The sequence below is a fragment of the Acanthaster planci genome, linkage group LG05 (assembly GCF_054643075.1).
Source record: "Acanthaster planci isolate LZ-2023a linkage group LG05, COTS_SCS, whole genome shotgun sequence".
Classification (NCBI taxonomy): Eukaryota; Metazoa; Echinodermata; class Asteroidea; order Valvatida; family Acanthasteridae; genus Acanthaster; species Acanthaster planci.
The window spans coordinates 13,724,467-13,746,701 of record NC_141781.1 but is presented as its reverse complement, the minus strand read 5'-3'; the positions used below and the strand labels follow the sequence as shown (position 1 = coordinate 13,746,701).

The 22,235-nt window shown below is 41.1% G+C and overlaps 1 protein-coding gene across 9 annotated transcripts; it reads left to right on the top strand.

Moving 5' to 3' along the window:
* Positions 1-7,669: 7,669 nt before the first annotated feature.
* LOC110987314 (uncharacterized) lies at positions 7,670-22,088 on the top strand. Of its 9 annotated transcripts, none has more exons than XM_022249941.2 (13): positions 7,670-7,727; positions 7,826-8,049; positions 10,985-11,167; positions 11,764-11,931; positions 12,574-12,708; positions 12,821-13,024; positions 13,392-14,454; positions 14,757-14,865; positions 15,432-15,582; positions 15,908-16,076; positions 16,473-16,686; positions 17,527-17,626; positions 18,949-22,088. In XM_022249941.2, exons 2-13 carry the CDS (start codon positions 8,023-8,025, stop codon positions 20,233-20,235), a joined length of 3,810 nt encoding a protein of 1,269 aa, XP_022105633.2. In that variant the 5' UTR covers positions 7,670-7,727; positions 7,826-8,022; the 3' UTR covers positions 20,236-22,088. The 9 variants fall into 9 exon arrangements, with proteins under 9 accessions (XP_022105633.2, XP_022105634.2, XP_022105632.2 ...); XM_022249942.2 differs by having other exon boundaries at positions 7,675-7,711; positions 7,823-8,049; XM_022249940.2 differs by having other exon boundaries at positions 7,675-7,727; positions 7,823-8,049.
* Positions 22,089-22,235: the final 147 nt, after the last annotated feature.

The window sequence follows — 22,235 nt, the reverse complement described above, 5'->3', positions numbered from 1 at the left end:
TCTGTTAAGTAATATTTACTGACTTTTTTGTTATTTTTTTTTACAATTTGTGGCAAGGGAAGTTAATTTCTTTAGGTGTGAAAAGACTCATTTTGACACAGAGACTACAAAATGGCTCTCACATTCAATGCTTGTAAATTGACAGCTTTGTAACAATCATGAAAATTTGCTGAACATCTCATTCTGCTATGTAGATAATGATCTTGAAACATCTGTCACAGGGTCTAACTAGTAACTGTAGAGGAAAAATTGCCCAACATCCCTTAGGGCCTACAAAGTTTGGAAATATTTGATGTGAGTGTCTACTGAGCCAGCTAACAGTCAAGGAATACACTACATTACATAAACAACATGCTCCATTTTCCACTAGCCAGTTACAAAATATGTGCCTAACTGTCCACCTAAACAGTAAATTAACAATCATGACATACTTGCCTAACTGTCCACTTAGTTACATGTAGCTACATGTAATTAACAGTCATGAAATATTTGGCTAACTTTTCACTGAGCCAGTTAATTAACAGTCATTAAGTATTTTCCATAACTCGGACTACTTAGTTGTAACAGTCATGAAACATTTGGCTTTCATTGATCGAGTAAATAAAAGTCATGAGATAAAGCCAGTAAAATTAAGTCATGAAATATTTACTTAATTTTCCACAGAGCCTACATGTAGCTGTTAATTTAATAACAATCATGAAATATTTGTCTTTCAATGAATGAAAAAATAGTGTTTTATGTTCTATGAATGCAAGCTGGTAAAGTAATTTTATCTCCTAGCAAACCCGATGCACTTTTAAAGCACTACTTATGACTATATACACTTTACTCAGGTTGTAGTGTATTATTACACAGAGCAGATTTTAGCAAATTGTTTATAACACCAGGCAGACTCGGTGGAAAGTTTGGCAAATATTCCCTGATGGTTAATTTACTGGCCTAGGGGAATTTAAGCAAATGTTTCCTGTTACCGGTAGTTTACTGGCTCTGGGCAGAGTAAGGCCAACATATTCATTATTGTTAATTTACTGGCTAAAATGGATAGTTCACTGTTAATTAAATGGCTCTGTGTAAAGTCTGGCAAAACATGACTCTTACAAGTAGGTCCTCAATGGAAAGTACTGCAAATTGTTTCATGGCCATTGTTAGCACAATAGAAAGTTACATGTACATGTAAATGTTCCAAAACTTGAGCAAACTGTTATTGACCATTAGCTCCACAATAGGAAATTCGGCATATTGTGATGTAAAGCTAAATAAAGTGAAAAGTACAGGTACAGTAGGGGCCTATATTGTATGGTAAATTTTGCAAATTTGACTGTTATGTTGATCGATGAAACAAGAGCCTCCTCCTTCTTCAAGACCCTCAATTGGCTGGTTGAGTGAGATATTAGTCTAATTCCTGTTGCAGCTATTCACTGTTTATTGGAAAGCCTTGCAAATTGTTTTTGACCATTTAGCTGACTCAATGGACTACACATGAGAAAAATCTTTGTCAGTTTAAAAATTAAAGGAAGAAATTCTGTCCCTATCATTACCTTTTAAGTTTTCAATTCAATTATTGCAATGGTTTGATAAAATAAACTTCAGATGCAAAATTGCATGTAATGACATTAAATCTGAAAAATTACCGTACAGTACGATATATATTACTGCTATGGTACACAGGCACCTGTAATGTCAAATTACTTGATAACATTTTCTTCTTGATTGAACCTGCATGTCGCGGTAGCTTTTTTCAGGGTCTCAACCATTTTAGCATCGATTTCTCTCCCATCTCGCATCAAACCAATCCCTTATCACTCAGTGAATACCAGTGTTCACCAGTGCTTCACTAAGGTGTAGGGTTTCTTTGCAACTTGCTTCTATTTCAGAGACAGCGGGATCAAACCTTAAGTTTCCCTTTCATTGCTTTCGGCCATTGTGTTGCCACTGCAATATGAGCAGCATAAAGTAACTTGATAAATCGGTGTGAATGGACTTTGTCTTTTCTCCTTCGATAACAGCAAATTGAATCAAACAACCATATTATGAGGAATTGTCCAAGTCCCAAGAGATGATGACAATGCAGCCGAAAGATATTGTTCAACAGACATCTACAGCCAATTGCAATGTACATTCACAAATCCATATTACAGATAAATTAGGGGATAAAGGAAGGTTGGGGTTTAATGTGACAAACGGCTGCTCACTGGGAGTGCACTTACATGTACATGTACATGGACTTGAATGAATGTCCTATGCACTATTGATTTTTTAAAAATCCTTTTTGGGAATGGGAGTGGGAAAGTGAAAACAGTCAAGTCGCAGTACATGTACGTACATGTACATACAGGTATCAATGTATTGCAGGTGTCATTCATGCAGTAACAATTAATTAACTTCACTTCGTTAGCAAGGCTCCAAAACTGTTTAGATGTACATGTACCGTATAATACATGTATACATGTACATGTATGACGTAATTAAAAAAAGTACAGGCCCAAACAAATTTTATGAACTTGGCACAGTACATGTACTTCTTGATCACTGCGTGTTCACACTTCATAAATTGAGAAATGCACTAAAATACTGGCATGTGCATAAAAGCACACATACAGTACTGTACACATGCTAATTATATATAACAGGTTTGCCCTTACCCAACGTATATTAATAAGCACTGTATGCTCAGTGCTTGTCCGAGAGCTATTTTTTGTTATATATAATTAGCATCTCCCCAACGCAAAAAAAAATAAAAAAAAAACATCTTGAAAATAGTTCGCGGTACCCGCTGCTTCATTTGACTCGGACTGGCCAGCTGATCCCGGCAAGCTCGGTGGTCGAGTGGTTAAGACATCTGCGCTAGTAAGCAGGAGGTCGTGGGTTCGAGTCCCACCCGAGTAAGCTTGTGAGGTTTTTTTCGCAAGCTCTCGGACAAGCACTGAGCATACAGTGCTTATTAATATACGTTGGGTAAGGGCAAACCTGTTATATATAATTAGCATCTCCCCAACGCCAAAAAAAAAAAAAAAAAAAAAAAAAAAATTACATCTTGAAAATATGTACACATGCTGTTCTTATGAAAATGAAAAGACAACTACATGTATTTTAATATGGTGGGTGGGTACATGTATTGCACAGCACAGGCGTGTGTACACGCATACCTGTAGGCTGTACTCCACGTGCAGAGCAGCTGGAGAGGAAAGTCAACCACAATCTCTCGTTTTCAAGTCAATAACTGATGCCAGCCTGTGCCAATACTTGACAAATACCGTTATGTACCCTACAGGTATGGCCCGATCAATTTCATCAGGGAAGACTATGCTCACCAGCACCATGCCAGCCTATTTGTGTACATGTACATGTAAATTAGTGCCTGTTGAAACAGACACTGTCATTTACGGCAACAATCATTTGGCTCAGTGGACCCGTCTTTGTCATCCATTTTTCTTATACTAGAGTCTTACACAAACGTGCAACCATCCACATTCATTTACATACATACATGTGCAGGCGTAGCATAATAGTGTGGACCTCTGCACAAAACTCTGCAGAAAAGAAGTCCACATAGTATGTAAGGTGCGATGGCATTGTGTGGACTCGTACACGCCCACACAATGTTTTCCCCTCAAGGTTATCCGTGGCAAAATGAAGAGGATCAGTCCAAGGAATCATCATCAAAAATCCAGCTCGAAGTAGTTATCCCAGTTGGAAAAAAAAGGAGCATTTTCCTCATGTTTCCCTAACCACAGGAAAATAAAAGAATGTCCACACTTTGTTTGTAAAACAGGTATGGGCGTGCATGTACAATGTACTTCTAAATTAATGATAATACAGGTACATGTACATGTACCTCCATTATTTGAAAACAACATTTGAAAATAACATTAACATATATCAGCTAACTTCTACAATTCTTCCAGCCAGTAACATGTTCTCGGCTGACTAACATCTACTCTTGTTATGAATGAAACAGTGTAACGGTAGTTACACAACGTAATAGCAGACTCGGTATGTGATCAGTTGATGTACACATACATGTACATGTACATAAGGTGCTGGCTATAAAGCACTGGATCCTATGTGCACATGTATCATTGACAGAATTATCAAGAGCCATGCTCGATAACTACTGTTCAATCATGTCATCATTTTATCAGCTGCAAAATGTAAAGTATGCATCATTGACCAGTTGCCACCACAGGACCTGAATGATTGGTCAGTTTTAAGCAACTGCACCATCAACTGCTCGAATGAACACATCTGCCTGATCATCCATTACACGTGAGGGGATTTTCCCTTTTGAGAATCACATCTGCCCTACAACGATCGTATTGTTTATCACTGGTTCAGCCAAGAGTAAATACACTTAATTTACGGTACTGAGCCAATTTGCAGAAAGGGCCAGTACATCCCCTTGTACATTATGTCGTTTGTTCTCCACCGACAGACTTAAATTAAGATTTTCACGAGAATGGGAGTTTCAGCACTAATTTCAATGATTAAAACAACATAATGTATGCAGAGTGTATCGGCTGTTAAATTTACAAAAATCCATACATGTACAGATACCAGTACGTGTATGGTACGTACATGTACATGTACATACATGTGTACATGTATGCCAAACAATTCATTCAGTCTAGATCTCAGTACATGTATCTGCCGTGAGCAGAAGTACCCCTTCATCAGTTGATCTTATTGATCATAACATTGTTATGCTTTGATTTGCTTCACTTGGGCACACACCCCTCAATCATTCCTTGGGTTAGCAGCTTTTTGACTGAGAGATCACAGTGTATTAAGTACAAAAATCTCTTGTCTAATTTCAATGTACAATGTACTTAAAGGTGGACTACTGCAAGGAACAAAATCTGGACGGTTGGGTTTTCTTGCTAACTTTACTAGTGCCGTTCGTCTTGATAATTCAACTTACACTACCAGTCGATTACTTAGTCTAAAATATGTCAATGATATGACTATTGTGGAGAGCAGTAGAGGGAAAGATCCCCATACAATTCAATCTGTTTATGGATGAATTTGGTCAATGGGCGGTACCAATTAATATGAAAGTCAACCCAGATAAATGTACTTGCATGACTGTATGCTTTATGAAAAATATTCTCTAATTTCCTAATTTACAGATTTCCTCTACTGATCTCCACATACATGTAGTTGATTGTGTAAAGATTATCAGTGTTTCAATTACATGTAGTTCAGATCTTAGATCAGACATGTTGATCAGATTTATCGCAAAGCTAGCAACGAGATTCACATGTTTAAATTGCTAAAAAAATTCTGCATATCTCTTGATGACTTATTAACTGTGTATAAGGGATGTATACGACCACTGATGGAATATGCAACGCCCGTTTGGAATGCCGGTTTAACTAGCGCAATCAACAAATTAGAGAGTATTCAAAAGCATGCCCTTAAATTATCTTGGGCCCAGATTATTTAGATTATGAACATGCCCTTCTAAAGTGCAATTTGGTCTCTCTCCATGATCGTAGAAGAGGCCTTTGCACATGTTAACTTGCCACTAAACTAAAATGTTCCGACTTGTTCCGACAGTGGTTGCCTCATCCCAGACGTGCAATATCAATTAAGAAATACGAACAAACTTTCCATAATCAAGTGCAACACAAACAAATATAAACAAAGCCCAATACCCTAATTTGTCAGTATCACATATAGCCTTTTCTTTCATGTTTTAAATCATGCTTTTGTTCATCAGCATTTTATGGTACAGTATGTACTTGTTCTTATCTGTTATTATAATTGTGCGCAGTCGGATGTTCTTTTCAATTTGTAAACAATGTAGCAATTTAGCCTTTGGGCTACAAATTGCGTTGTGTTTTTAATAAACCAGAAATAATAATAAAAATAATCAAAAGAAAAAAGCTGGTGGGGAGTATTTGTTTTATTTTTAATGGTGCGTACGCAACACATGCATGTCATGGTCTTCATGAACAAGGAAAGTGCAGTTCCTTCCAACGACATCTCTGGTGGGAGTTAAACAGTGCCTTCTCTTGGTCCCGCTCTAGGCCCATTGTGATCAAGGCTGGTGTTGGGTATTCATCAAGTGGCAAATACCCTGAGGCATCAAGATAGATCGGAGATGCTCAATACCTAGTACTGGTAAGAGATGAAGTGAAATCCTGACAAGAACTTAATGGGTTAATTGCCTCTAGCACCCTGTTCCTATTATATAAGCGAACAAATTCTCCTTTTTCAAAACAACCCATCTAAACAAGTTGTTGATAATGTCCTTTTTCATATCAGAAAGAAAAGAGAACAGGGCTTTTGGTTTTCGAGAGACATTTTGGGGGTAAAACGGCAGCGTAAATGACCGCCCCGAAGAGCTGTAAACGACAAATAAATGAATGAAGTCTGGTTCCTTGACCTGGATGGAGATTTGTTTTGATGAATCCAAAATGCCTGAGTCAGGTAACCAGACGAAAAACAAAATGGCGTGATTCAACTGAGTGGTTGTCTTTTGCCAAACTCGGGTTAGAAATTTGAGGTTTCTTGCTTAAATATTGTCAAAATTTACCTAAACTGGTTCCTTAAGGTCAAAATGTTAGTGAGTTTGAAAAAGTGGACTTTGTTTCCTTATTATAGGAACAGGGTGCTCATGGTAATGAACCCCAGCTTAATCACACATCAAACTAGGGCCCTGGAGACTAAGATGCATGAATGCAAAGATACATGTAAGTGGAACTTATTTACATCAAGAACAGATTGTGTGTTAATGCACGGCAATCAACCTACGTGTACATGTAGAATGCAAGATGAAATCTGCTGAGCCACACTGACCAACGACTGCTGTTTAGGCCTGTTGGTACTTGACCTCTTTAGTTGGAGTCTGCATCAGTCGATCACTAGTGCCAAGTCTAGTTGCTAGTATAGTGGTTGATCTTTCCATGCTTTCCAGAGTAGTGACTTTGAGTTCTCGAAGCATGTCAATCTAATCACCCAATAACCTCTTATTCATGGTTCCTAAAATTATTCAGACAGGGAAAAGTCAGAGATTTCCTAGTACAGGATCGATCGATAGCACAGAGTCATGAGCATGCACACTGCAAGGCAACTAACCGATTCGAGCGCTATGGAGGTGCTCGGATTACAATGACAGAACTTCAAACCAAGGTACATTTTGAAACTTCTCAAACTTAGACAGGTTAGAAGGTTATCGATTTCCCCTGAAACTTCAGTCAAAGCGCTTTACAAAAATGTAAGATAAAAATTACTTTAAATCAGCTGCATTAATCGTAAACTTACCTCAGTCAGAAGAGCTCACCTTCACTAATACCCACATTCGAACCAGAAGGCTATAGACCTAGGGCCTAAGCAGTAAAGTTTGTAAACGCATCATCTGCGAACATCAAGTTACGCAAAAGTATGGCAAGCTTCGCTTTCCAAATTACATTTAAGTACAAAATATGCTCCACTCTAGATTCCATTTATAAGAAACTAAATCAAACAATGATAAACAACAATAATAGAAATCCGAAAATTTTGCTGTCGGCAGTAATGAGGTGAATCCGAATTGAGGGGTACCGGCTGATGATTGAATTTACAACTAAGCAGCAATTTACCCGGTGAACCAATTTACCCACTGCATACCATACATCAATTTCTTGGCAAAACGATTATGGCCAAGCGCAGCGCCACCAATTGCTTAAAATTGTCCAATCGAACAACATGGAGGCCTTGTTAGAAGAAAGTAACAACTTTTCAAGGTTTCTTCCTCTATTTAAGCTTGAATACATCTGCGATCGCCAAGTTTCATCAATACGAATGGACTGTAACCTTTCAATTTCGTTTTTGTTTTCAGTAGAGTACGGATGAACTTCAGGAAGACAACAGTTAGGATGCTGTGAACAGCTAACAGCTGGAAGTGGAGTTAGCAGTCGGCACAGGAGATTCCCAGTTAAGTCAAACTCAACCAAAGTGCTCGCGTCTGCGTATCAGTTTGCAGTTGGATTGGACCTTGCAAACGCCGGTCTGGAGCAAACTGAGTGTAGTTGCTAAAGGATGGAGACCACGATGACAGACGTTGAGGTGAACAAAGGCTTGAAACTAATATGAGAGAGGTGAATCACCTCCATGTGTGAATTGACATTGACATGATTGACATTTTGTCTCAAATGTGAACATGGTCATGATTACTTAGAGAACTCGAAGCCACTAACTCCGTGATACTCCTTGTGCCTTTGAAGCAAGAAGTTTTACATGGCGTCGTAATGCTATGGGGTTTTGGAATCGAATTTTTGTGGTGAAATGGTTTGCAGCCCTAAAAAAGTTAGGCCTATTACACCAAATTTTACCCCGTCAGCAAATCTGCTTGATCAATACCTGCTACGAAGCGGATAATATTAATAGTAGTTTCAGAACATGAGACGGAGTATTTTTGGAAAAAAATGAGATATTTGCTCACCAATTTCTCGCTTTCACCCGTTGACTGTCACTCCATTCATGCCGTTCGCATTTGTCAGACTGTGCATGCGTTGAGCCCACCAATGACTGCGCTTGCTCTACATATTGGCTCGACCATTTTCGATGGCAGGGATGGCATCTTGTGTTGTTTTCATCGTGGGACTGTCCTGGCTGCTGTTGTGACCTGGACAGGGGAAAATTTGGTTTAATAGCTTTTTTAGGCCTGCAAACCATTTCACCTCAAAAATTTGATTCCAAAACCGCGTAGCGTTACGACATCATGTAAACCTTCTGGCCTAGAAGGCACACGGATTATCACGGAGTTAGTGACTTCGAGTTCTCGAAGTAGGTCGTGATGGTGGTTAATTGGCTTTCGAGTCAGCTCGTACCTTGGTCGACGCGTACCTTGGATGACTCGTACCATGGGCGACTCGTACCATGGGCGACTCCTACCATGGGCAACTCCTACCTTGGACATGTTGGACAACTCGTACGTTGGACAACTCGTACCTTGAGTTAAGACCACTTGTACCTTCATGTTCATAATTCGGTTGTAACTTTCTTGCTCTTTCTTTTCAGCATGTCTAAGATCAGATTTGACAAACATATCAAGGAAAAATATTCAAAAATCTCCCGGAGAGATTTTGAGCACCAGCATGATTTTCTGCATAGTGCCTGTCACAGGCTCTTGTGCCGTCGGTTTACATGACGGATGTCAAACAACCTGACCATGTACCAAATTGACTTCCTTATGAACATTCTTTTTTCTGGAGCGGGAACTTTACTAAAATAAAATCTAAATTCTGGTTTTTTTTTGGGGGGGGGGAAGGGACTTCAATTTATTCTTATGGCTCTGGGAATATGTGATTGGATTTTTTTCATTTTGTGAGAGAATGATGGCTTTGTTTAGTAACTTTCTGGAGGGGGGTCAACATATAACACTTATGTTTTGATTTCTTTTGGAAGTGTTTCTGGTCTCAGTTTTGATTTTTTTTGGGGGGGGGAATGGTTGCCTCCCTTATTAAAATTCATTTTCTTTTTGGACAAGTTACAACTGACATTAAAGTAATGAAAACATTACATCACTCTATCATCATGGTGGACTGCACGGTGAAGATTCCAAATTGCATGCAAAGACGGCTGGCCACGTTGACCAGCATCACACTATGAATTTCCGCTCGATTAAAATGCAGTTTCTCTGTTAAAATTGTTGTATGCCGTCTGATCACTCAATTTAACCATGTTCATTTTCGGTTAAAATGGGGGCAGCAAAAATACAGGTTTGAAATGGGGTTGTTTTTGGAAACTGGTAAGGAGCTCTGCTCATTAACTTTGCTGTCTGTTGTGTGGTTTTTCAGCTCGGATAGCAAGGCAGGTTACAAGCTCTTACATCAGTAAAACAACCGAACCGCAGAACCGAACCTAAAATCATCTAACATGGCACTTTCGAAGTGAACCATCCCACACTGTTAGGTTCGGATGTCCAGCTTTGATATGACATGGCATTGATACATGTAGTGAACGAAATGCATGCAAATGCAAGAAATGTTGAAAAAGAAAAAAAAATGAATTAATGTCACCCCACCAGTGTGTAGGGAAAGCAGTGTAGCCAAAATGGCAAATTAGGTAATGAACACGTGACTAAGAAATCAAATTATTGTTCAAGTTAACTACAATAATAATAAGCTCTGATTTCTGTGAAGGTATGAGTTGTCTCGCACACGAAGGTACAAGTTGTCTTTACTGGAGGTTTGAGTTGTCCAAGGTGCGACTCGGCAAAAGAACAAGTTGGTACAGTTATGTTGAGTTGATGGTACGAGTTGTCCACGGTATGAGTTGACCTGTTCCCGTTAATTGTTGAGCCCAGTTTGTTGATCTCTGTGATTGAATGTGTGGGACAAGTTCCTTAATACAGACATCACTAATTTTTCTCTACAATGGTTTATCAGCCATCAGAAAGTGGTAATATGTCATAACAGTCAAATTTAGCAGGGAAAATATCAACATATTAAGAAAATACATGTATTTTGAATTGGCATCAAATGATGTTTGTTTATGGAACTCTTTCCATACGTAGAAATCACTTGATCTTGTAGGACATTCTGTCAAGTAAAAATGATATGCTTTATAGTCCACATGCTTATGGATATACAGGTAAAAGAAACAACACTAAGTGCTGTTGTGCATGCTTTCAGGTTTGCTAAGAGATGTTTATGCCTTGATACACAAAACCTGGCATCGTGGGATCAAGGCAGTACGGTATCTTTCACTGCGCATGGAGTTGCCCTTGACCCCAAGAGATACAACTTGCCTTTCAAGTACATGTACGTTGGCGTATGATTTCAAAGAGCTGTGAACAGTTTGAACTGATGTGTTGCAGTGTCTGAGGAGATGGTATTCAACAGCCAACACGATGCTATCTTTTATGACCACAGGAGCACAATGGCCTTAGCTACTGAGCCAGTGATGTGGTACAAGGACATAGTTTCTGCTTTAAATGCTCAAAAAACTCACACCCAGTGCTGCTGAAATAGTGCAATTTTTCTTTCCCTTGTCAAAGGACCAGATAGGCGTAATGCACTCACCGACTGCTGATTTGGATGTGCCGAGATTAAAGGTTAAAGGTCTAAGTGAGGAGCTGGCCGAGACTAAGGCAAAACTTGCTACCACTCAGGCAGAACTTGTCCGGACCGAAGCACTGCGCACCGAGGCTGAAGAGTGCTCTGTGAAGCTACGCAAGAAGGTGTGCCCTCTTGCCCAAGAGAATGGCCTCATGAGCCATTCTGTTTATCCAAATTACCATGTGCATACTGTACAGCATCATAAGTAGTCTGCAGGTGTGAGTGCCAGGGCTCTCTGTACCTAAACAGTTGTGATATAGGCCAACCAACTTGCAGTCTGAGATAGTTTAAACTTAAATTTTTGTTTTAAGATTGTATCTTTGGTGGTATAAACTGGTCTTGATTTAATCTGTCTGGTTCTTATTTGCTAGCCTTGTAATTACGGTGGTTCACATTATTGTTGGAGTCAATTGTTCATAGGTGTGTTTCCTCCAAATTGTTTCCTTAAAAAAATAATGACCTTTTTCTGTCTTTTTTTTACTTATTATGGACGCTCAAAGGCAAATCAAGTATGGTGTCCTTGCTCATCCCTAGTAACTGAGCATGGACAACATTGTGGGGATCCAGATAGTAAATGCTCACTAAGCAAGACCAAACAAATTTTAATGCCCTCAGAAATGAGTAAAAGCACGCCACTGTTGCCTGGAGCATTTTGAAACAATTTAGACGTCAAGTCTGGCTCAGATCTGAATCCATTATCCATATGACATATTTGCAGGTGGAAAAGTTAAGCCAAGAACTAGAGGACCTGCACAAGGCTGCAAAAACATCAATCTCGGATGTCAGTTGCCAGACAGATCCCGTTGCGAGTGACGTTTCCTCAACAGAAGGCACTGTAGGAGGGAGCACTGGCCCATCTGATTGGGTGACAGAAGTGGGAACGTCAGTAAGTTTGGTTATATGTTAGAGGGCTTTGCTGACACTCAGTTTCTCAGGAAAGTTTTTTATAGGTGTCCAGATTTGTATGTGTAGAGACTGTTGTTCAAGTGAAGTACACTGAGAATTCCTGAGAAAAGGGAAAGAAATGTCATAAAACTTAGCCATGTCCAATTCAATAAGGTTTTATTACACTGCAAGTTCTGCTAGGTGATAAGGGTTAAATCTTCAAGCTTTCTCATGTACAGATCTTATTATCTACATAATTGTAGGACGTTGTTCCATCATGCTTACTGTTTGAGCAGTGAAACTACTTATTTCTGAGACAATGAACATTTCCCATTAAAGTGGATGCCACTATTGGATCCTGTGCTGGATGCAGACTCTTAGGCTGTTTGGCCTGAGGATAGTCAACCTGTTGAATCGCATAACACTGGATGCAGGCTTTTCTCACTTTGACGGCTGTCGTGTGTTGTGTTTAGCAGGGTTGGAGGAGGGTAGGGTTAATACAGGAGTGAACTTCACTTGGACAAATGTACATGTATGACCAAATCCAAAAGGATCAGTTGGAGTTCTCCAAATCTAATGTTGTTTGGTCAGTTAGTCCTTTCAGATCTTTGCCCACCTGACTTCTCACCTTGTCTTGCCTTAGGGCCAGAGTGCCTCACAATCAGTTGCAGACAGCGTCAGGGCTGCAGCTGAAGCCGCTACAACTAGGACAGGCTTCGTCCTGGACCAGACAAGTGGCATGTACTACGACTGTAACTCTGGCTTCTACTACGATCAGGTGAGTGTTGTCTCTCGCCCATCAAGAACCTTGCTGAAATGCTTTCTTCAGTTAAACTTCCGCCTACATTAGCTTAACTTTTCAAACGTTTCTTCTCGTGATATTCTCGTAGGTTAATAAGCTGTATTATGATCCCAGCAATGGAATCTACTACTACTTTGATGAGGGAACGGGTTCCTACCAGTTCCACTCACAGGTAGAGCTCCCGACCGCTGCTCAATATGGCCAGGGGCGTCGTGGGAAGGGGCGAGGCAATGCTTGGGGGAAGCGGAAGGACAGGAGACTGGGGGAAGAATCCAGGGAGATTGATGTAAGGGTGAGTTGCTTCAAGTTTGTCTTGCAATTGCATTATTTTGGGGATTACTAGAATCTTGGCTGAAATCCCTCTCTTTCTTTGTGTATGCGTTGCATTACAGGAGAATTCCCTGACCTCTGCCCTCTCAAGACTTACACTAGACCCCAAGCAAGAGGCTTATAGCTGTGATTACAATTTAGGATCCAACACTCCATGTTACTCCCCCGAAAAGCTCAACGTTCACACTGCACCTAGAATCCGTATAGACCTCCCAGCTCGATCTGTGTCCAAAGGTATGTGATTTCCCGAAGACTTAGCTGATTGTTGTTTCTTTTTTTCCCTCGTTCTCAATATATGCCTCTTTGGCTGCTGGGATACTGCTCATCAGAGGAGAGAGAGCCTTGAAGATATGGATTGTCAGATCATTGAAATTGGCCAGGATACCAGACATGGCTACAAGCGACGCCGGAGGGACGCCACCGAAAACCAGATGCGTGGTTCTTCAGAGAGAGTTGACAATGACGCTCCAAGGAGAGCTCACCGTGAGAGGCGACACAGAAGAGAGCGCCACATTCACGGTCGTGGGGACATTGGTGATGGGGAGGCTACCAGTGAACAACATACTCATGAGCTTAAGAAGAGGATGCAGTCACTGGAACGAAGACGGAAGCAGCGCCGGAAGAGTCAGTCCAGGAGGAGGAGAAAGAAGTCTAGGGATAGGGGCAGAAGAGATGAGGAATATGATGGCAGGTACCCCAGTGGGCTGCAAGATCAAGAATCAGTAGAAGGGTTGTCAGATGGGGAGATTAGGAATGATGAAGGACTGGATATGGATGGTCTTGAGGGAGGCAGTAGTCAAAGCAGAAAGAATCACCGAACCACAGATGAAAACAGGAATCAGTTTGTGGAGATTGAGGGAGCTGGCAACAGTCCAGACAGAGGACTGGGTGAAACTGATGCGGCTGGTTCTGGCAAGCAGAAGGATGAAACCAGTCCGGAAACTGTTGGGGGAAGTTCCGAGAATTCCACAGCAAAAGACGATTCGCCACTCGGAGAGGAAGGGAAGGCTGATGAGGGTGAGGCCCAAGGTCAAGGGTCAGCAGAAGAGGCAGCAGAGGTCAGAAGCCATTGCCAGGTCATTGTCCCGAACCCGGAAGCCGAGCCTCGGAGAGGTGGAGCCAAAGAGCAGCCAAATGGGTCAGAAGGAGGCTTCGGTGGGGAAATCCACAAAGGGTACTCTGATGGGGAAATTATCGAGGATGTCATGATTGTGGAAGACGGCGAAGAGCCGATTGTCCTGAGCTCGGACGAGATGGAGGAAGGGGAGCTGTCTGATAGTTTGTCAGAAGTTTCCTCCAGTGAGGGCAGTTCACTGGAGTCTTCAAGTGCTACATCTGAGGATGAGTTGGAAGAGATATCGGTGGATTCTGATAGCTCTAGTGGACTAGAAGGTCAGTTGGAGCTTGGAAGAAGATAACAGGGTGGTTCCAGAAATAATGTTGATGAAATCAGAATGCACTTGAAGTCTGCAGTGGGCCAAAAGGTTTTCTGATGATAAAATAGATTTAAAATTGGTACAAATTTGATATGTAAATCATTGGTAACTCTTGATGGTTGATGTCTTTTAATTAGAGAACAGTATGTTTTATCGCTTAGAACAATGTGTTCTCTGACTTTTTCATTTTCCAAAGAGTCAACGCAGAGAATTTCATTCCCATTGTGATGAATCCAATACCATTTTTCCCGCTTGCAGTGCTGAAAGTTGACTACCCTCCTTGTATCAGAATGATTGTCACCAAGTCTGACACTCTGAAACCAGGATCACTATTCATCATTACATGTGCGGGTGGTACCATTGGAAGGTGGGTTGTTTCCCCCAACTGTGCCACTTTTAGAGATCAACAATTTTTTTTTCCAGGAAACTTTGTACACTGCTGTAGAATCTTCTTACACCCTTTTTGTTGTTTGAATTACAAGCCACGATTTAATTTGCAAATGTTATGGAGTGAATAAGTCTGTGACTTGCACAACAAATTGTGGGTTAATTTCATCTTTAATCGTTTTCTAAAGCATGAGTCATTCCTCAGCACACTTTTTTGTAAACCATCAACTAATGCAAAAATCGAAGTTAATCTGATTTTAAAAATCCTCAAACGTGTGCTCATCTGTACAAAAACGGAGGGGAAACACCTGATATGAACTAGCTTTTCTGAAAGTCAGCTTGGTCCGCTAAACAGTGAGATATCAAGAGTAAGAGTAGAAGGAATAGGAAGGTTGAATGCTTGGTCAATGACAGTGTTGTACTGCCACAGATAAACTGTAAACAAGAGAGTGAACGCCCTGGTTTTGCCAATGAAGGTGTCTGGCCAGATGAATGAGTTCTGGTTGGTAGGCAAGTATGATGTTGTCTTTTCTCTTTTGGGTCTAGAGAGGGCAGCAACCATGCTCTTTTGATTCAGAGCGTGAAAGTCAGTAAGCGGCACGCTCATATCATCTACGACGCACAAGAGAGGCAATACACGATAGTCGACCTTGGCAGTCAGAACGGGACGCTGCTCAATGGGAAAGCCATATCAGAGGTGAGAGATAAGGAGATAAAAGTGGCGGCAAACAGCATATGGGAAAGGTTAGGGGCTGGGATGGATAAACAGACTTGGTCTTATAAACTGAGGGATATGAATACCCCCCCGGAAAAAACTTGTGCATGTATATTGTTTTCCAATCTACTGTCGCGAGTCAGTCTATCACAACAAGCAGTTGAAATGAACTGCGACAAACAGTGTTGTGTTTTCAGCTTTTCAGCTGTTGAAGGACTTGTGAGAGGATGTGACATGAGTTTTGATGGGCTCGACAGCACTGGTTCTGGATGAGTGACCATTTATTTACTCTTTTCACGCCTCTCAGCAACGTGTTGTCAGTGAGCCCCACCCCTTGTCTCACCGTGACTACATTACCATCGGTGGCACCACCCTGCGACTGCACATCCACCCGGGCGATGAAACGTGCGAGGAGTGCGAGCCAGGTCAGGTGCAGGCCCTGATAGCGCAACAGCAGCTGAACGAGATGTCTGCAGGTAGGCCAATTGCATTGTTGCAAAAAAAATTACAACTGGCAAGATTTCTGCCTCGACTGAAGTGTGACACTTGTGTGTGAGTTGGCCATCTCAGGAAACCTAGGCAGACTTCTCACAAAGATCTCTTGGCTTTGTTTGGGCTTTGCTGATGATGAGTGCTGAACATTGATTGCGTATTGTTGGTGTCCCTTGTGCAGATGTTTCTTGCATTTTATTTGCTTCTGGTTTGCATGCAAGTGTTACACTCAGGTATTTTTTTCAAGAATGTGTCTTTGTGGGTACTACTTTCCTTGGGTACAGGAAGAAATGCCACTTTTTGACCACCTAGATCCAAGTCAGTGGAGACCCTGAACGAAAGGATATGGCTTTTTTCAATCTGTATTTCTCTTTCCGAAGGGACAACCTCCGGCAGCAGGCCCGAAAAGGAACAGCAACGTCGCAAGGAGCTGCGCCACCTCAAGAAGAAGTACAACCTGGCCAAGGATGACTACTCCAATGTGGACCCATCGCTGATAAACCCTGCCTATGCCGACAGGGCAGGGGAGCGACGACGGGCCGTGGGTAGCGACAATCCGTATCAGCCGGATGACCAGCCTGCATCTGTGGACAGGTGAGCCTTGATGGTCAGGTGTCAGTTTTCTAGAGCTGCGAAGCTTGCAAAGTTTCTTGTTTAGCACATACATTGCCTGTGACTGGTGCTGTGTTTAGTATTGTGGAGCACTAATTTCCCACAGCAAGATTTTCTGCCAAGAAGTTTTGTAAAATTATTTCCATTGACAGGGAAATATTAGCATATTTATGCATTTAGTAAAAATGGGTAGAGAATTGGTTGCAAGAAGTGTAAAGTGTATGACATTCAGTTAATAGACTTGTTTCTTTGCTAACCAAATGCTCTCTCTGTTAAGCTCATTTCTATGCTCAACACTGCTGTGAAATTGGACCGTAATGTGAGGTTTTATGATTTGAAGAACTTTAAGCCATTTTTCTTTTGGATAATAATTGTGGTTGATTCATAGTGTCGCTTTGAAAGTGAAAAACACATTGATTTTAACTGCTAGAGTATAACGATACCACTGTCGCACAATATCAGACACATCAGGCTACTGAGTTGTACAATTTGAATATAAAGTCAGTTTTTTGGTTCTAAGTGTAATCATACTCTATACATGTCTTGGGGTATGAATTTCTCTATTTTAATGCTGTATTGCAACGCTCTTTTATTTTATATTGGAGACAGTGCATCGGTGTTCAAAAGTTGCATATTATAAAGTTTGCAGGGCAGTCTTAAGTGAGATTTTCACAGTTTCCTTCTCATCAGTTTTCCCTCCGGAATTGAAATCCAGTGGGTGTTTATTGTTTTTCATATGCTGAAAAGGTAATGGGCTGATCATGACCAACAGAGTGCGAAGATATCAATGCATGATAAGGTTTGGTTCTCTTGTTTATGCAGGGCGATCGAATCGTCAAACGTAGGCCACAAGATGCTGTCCAAGATGGGCTGGACTGAGGGGCAGTCCTTGGGCAAGGGAGACCGTGGAATCAAAGAGCCGGTAAAGTCATATTTCATGGAGTATGCCAGAACTTGACACAGTTGGAGTATTCCCTGAGACTCTGCGTATTATTATGAAGAAAACATTCAAAACACTGAGCATTTTACATGTTTACATGCCTTCCTAACCAGTGTTGAATTACTCGTAGTCGTTACCATTTTCAGAGTACTTGTTTCTTACTTGTACTTAAATTGCCAAGTACTCGTGCTTGAACAACTGTTCTTGTACTTGCAAAATACTCTGAACAAAATTGTACTCGAGTATCGAGGTATTTGTACTCGGTAAAAAATCCTTTAAATCCTGTAAGGGCCATTGAAATACAATGGTACAAGAAAATCGATCCTCGCGACCGATATTCGGTATGGTCCGACAGCACAAGGCGTACACATTTGCCGTTTTAGCCAATTACAAATGCGAAACGTTGGTGTATTCCTAGTCTTGGTTCCAAGACCTTCCTGTTTATTCCGTGACACGAACCATCACCAGATGTTGCAACTGGAAGGGGCACTGTCATTGTGTATCGCCTTGTAAAGTACATGTATATTGTTTCAGAATTTTATTTACATGTTTTTGGTTGGCTTGACAATCACACAAAGTTTTAGCTGGTAACCTTTGTTTTTGAGCAAGGTTTTTTGGCACTTCAGCAAATTTTATACTTAAGCAGCTCTGTGACATTGGGCCATGCATCAACGGCATTTCCTTATTCTTGATGCTTTTACATTTTACCTCTGAGTCAATGCTTTTGCTGTTGTTGGTGCATCAGAGCTGATGATCTTTCTCTTGCCGTATAAATGTTGTACGTCTGTGTTTTGCCAAGGAGCCTAAAATACATGTACACAGTTTTGGGACTAAATATAATCTGCAACTTTACCTAAACATACTGATTTGGGAATGCTATGGCAGATTTTAATAAAATAGATCCATTGTTCATATTCATTTAAACATTTTGGCACACAGATTTGACTATTTACTCTGACTTGTACTCGTAATTAGAAGTACTCGTTCTCGGAGATACAAGTACTTGAACTTCAAAATCAGCTGTTGTACTCGGCTGGTAAAGTACTTGGACTTTCAGGTACTTGGAAATTTAAGTACTCGGTAGTACTCTGTACTCGGAAAAAACTACAAGCTACTGCTACAAAACTGTTCCCAACCTGTCACAGAGTGGAAGTCTGGAATTTTCTGTTGTCAAACCAAATGGTACAGTCTACTAGGGTCACCGAGAGAGAAAAACACATGGTCTCTCACAGCAAACATTATAAATTGCAGCACTTTGAAAAAGATGAAAAAAATCTTTCTGTGAATGTGTTTTTTTCTCTTAGATTCAAGCAGTAGTCCATAGCAGGAATGCTGGGCTAGGATCAAGAGTAGTTCAGTCCATGGACCAAGTACAGTATGCAAGACGAAGGAACGACAATTGGGACAAAGCTAGAGGGCGCTTTAATCTCACTGATCCCCAGCAGTCAGCTGCTGCCAATCGCGGCAAGAAGGCGCCAACATGGGTGCAGGATGGGACAGAAAAGCTTGATGCAAGTCCACAACATTCAACAGCAGATGACCCAAGCAGTGGCAATGCTTTTGGCATGGTTCAGCTGCCGCTGGCTGAACGAGGGAAAGCAGATGGGAGACGTAGAACATCACAGGGGATTGTGGACATATGGGACAATTCGATGGATGCAGGACGGACATCCTGGCTTGGTTCATCAAAGGGAATGGAAGAAACCATTCACAGCAGAGACCAGCAGCACAGCAGAGACTCTCAGGAAAAACAGCGTGATGATTCCGCCGAGTACGAAAGGCTATTCCTCGGTGATAGAGCTCAAAGTGGCAACCTCGAAGGAGCGACTGAAGCATTGGGAGCTCCATTCACTGCAGACAGCAGTTTCAAAAATGTACAGCTGACAGAGGGAAGCCACGATGAATCCAAGAGAACGAGACAGCCTCCACGAGGTGTTGAAGATAGGCTCCTTCACAGCTCCACTTCGACTGTAGACACTGATGCAGGGAGGGTTTCTGAGCAGATTATACCAGCAGATTCCAGTTGTGTGGGCTTGGAGGAATCAAACACAGCTGAATCCTCTGTTAAAAAAACAGTCTCAGATGGAGAATCCTCTTTGACTGCCTCAGTTGATAGCACTGACGAGACTTCCACAAACACTCCCCAGCTCCCAACACCTCGTGAAATGAGAGTAGATAGAGAGCAGAACACGGGCGGTCCAGAAAACATTGACAGGGCAGTGCAAAGTGGCTCCCTACCCTCAAGGATATCTGATGAGAATCTGGAAGCATCTGCAAAGAAGACCGACGTTAAGAATGGAGAACAGCCAAAATCTGTTGTCCAGCCAAGCCAGGAGGGGACAGAGAAGGCAAAGAAAATCCAACTGAAGTGGAGCAAAGGGGGCAAGGAGAAACTGGCGACGAGTCTTGTGGCCTTCGAGGAGAGTGAATCTGACGGGGAGAACGGGGACGACTTGGCAGGTAACAGCAAGAGTGTTGAGCAGGAGCAAGTCCAACAGCCTCAGGGGGAGGAGCATAGAGCAAGTAGGAGTCGGCGAGGATCTAACAAGCCCAGTCGATGGTCTAGCTCAAGGAACTCTTCCGGGAATTGAAGATAAATACTTACTAAAGGAAAAAATTGGACTTTGTTAGAGTCTTATTTTTACAGCTAAAGCACGTCATTTTGGAAAGCTACATATGGGAAAGTACATGTATGGAACTTGACATTTTGTTGACATTTCTACTGATGTGCACTGTTTTCATTAGACTCTAAGCCTCTTTACAAGAACATGGTTGGAACCTATTTTATCTCTGTGGTGCTAACTACATGTACGTACATGCAACTGCAACTTGTTTTACAAAGAAAAAATGAAATATTATTTTAATTGAATGCAAATTGGTGCAACTTTTGGCGAGATAAGATCTGATCACAGCCTAGTTCACCCCTTGACTTCTGAAAACTTGGTCTTGTGACTGAAATATTTTTTTAGTTTAAATCTCTGACCACTGTTTTAAACTTAAAGCGATATTGTCTGTAGGTTTAGAGTATTTCACAGTGTTGCCCATTGCTTTAATACAGGAAAGTCTGCTTGCACACAAGAGAAAAGGTTTCTGTATAGCATAGCAACAAAAAATGTAAATTGTCTCTAAAGTTGTGATGTCTTTGCCGTGGCCATGAAAATTCCTCTGGGCTTATGTCAATTTCAATGCTCCCATAATGCAGTGCGTTATCAGTAAGTCACTGTGCTAATAAAACATTTGGCATTTTCCTCTTTGACAGTGAACTCAAGTTCAGTTTACATTGCTTACATGTATGTGTGTGATGCATGAACAGAATTTTATATTCGCTTTTGAAGTTGTCACGAGACCTGATCGGACACAGAAAAGAAAATTCTTTATGACACCATAAGAAGGGGCTTATCATGGACCTATTCTCTCATTAATTCTGAAGGGCATTAATCCTGTGTGATGCTTATTGTGATATCACGCATGCAAACATGCAAGCGAATGTAATTTTTGTTACAAAGTCAGATGATTGGGATGTGTCTACTATGCGCACACACAAGAGCCAATAAAACGTGTTACTGTGTTGATATGGGGACCAGTCCAGTGGGGGAAAAATTTGAAAGCAGTGGTTCATACGGGTACTCACTTTTCGTGCAGAATCTGTGTGGACAAGGGTGGTACCTCTTTGATTGTGGTGTTGTCTGTGTCAGCATTTGGGGATACTAGAGTGCATGGCTGTACTACATGTATATTGCAATGACAGATCCAGGATTTCTGAAAGGGGCTGTCAAGTCTTTGATGTCAATACGTACAGGCATGACAACGATTAATGGGTCTCTGTCAATGACGTCACTTCCTACAGATGGCCACATACATAAACAGTTTTGACTTCCAATTTACGTGACATGCATAGGCTGCACCATATTTCAAGAGCATTTGGATCATTGTGCTTGCATGTATAGTGTTTGCACACTGCGTGCATATGCACCTGTTGGAGTTGAAAAAGATGTAGTAATTTTCCTACAAAGATGGTGTCCTTTGAAAGAGATCTGTTGCTTGAAAGAAACTAGATTGATAATATTGCACAATCAAATTAATGGAGGCCAGTTTCACAAGTTGGCCATTAACATGAAATACACATATTTGCAAGGAAATTCGGTGTTTCTTCTGTGTCCAAAGCATTGATCTGAAGGGTACTTTTTAGTCTCTGAGGCCAAAAAAAAGAGAGAAAATAATGGTGAGCTTAAGCAATGAAATGCTATATTAGGGTAATGAGTAATGTGGTGTTGTCCAAATAAATGTGTGCATTTGTACCTTCAATTTTTTCGGTTGAATGTACGTGCAGATCTTCAGATTCTAGAGGCATTGTATATTACATGTATGTAGGATTTCGTAGTCTTGTAAACTTTCATAAAGATATTAAAAGAAAATGCTTTTGCAGGTAAAAAGGAATGCTGGACACCAGTATAGCACCAGTCTATTTCATGGTATGAACTTATATCTTTCCTCACACACTGCCTCTTGAAGAGCAGACTTCAAAGAAAAAAATTGTTTGGCCAATCATGGTGGGGAAATCTCTTGCACATCCTATGCAATCTACCTAGTA

Bases quoted from the DNA above. Each gene is read 5' to 3' on its own strand.
- LOC110987314 (XM_022249941.2), top strand. From the start codon at position 8,023: ATGGAGACCACGATGACAGACGTTGAG. The intron at 12,709-12,820 runs GTGAGTGTTGTC...ATATTCTCGTAG, and splicing joins CTGGCTTCTACTACGATCAG to GTTAATAAGCTGTATTATGA. The intron at 14,866-15,431 runs GTGGGTTGTTTC...TTTTGGGTCTAG, and splicing joins GCGGGTGGTACCATTGGAAG to AGAGGGCAGCAACCATGCTC.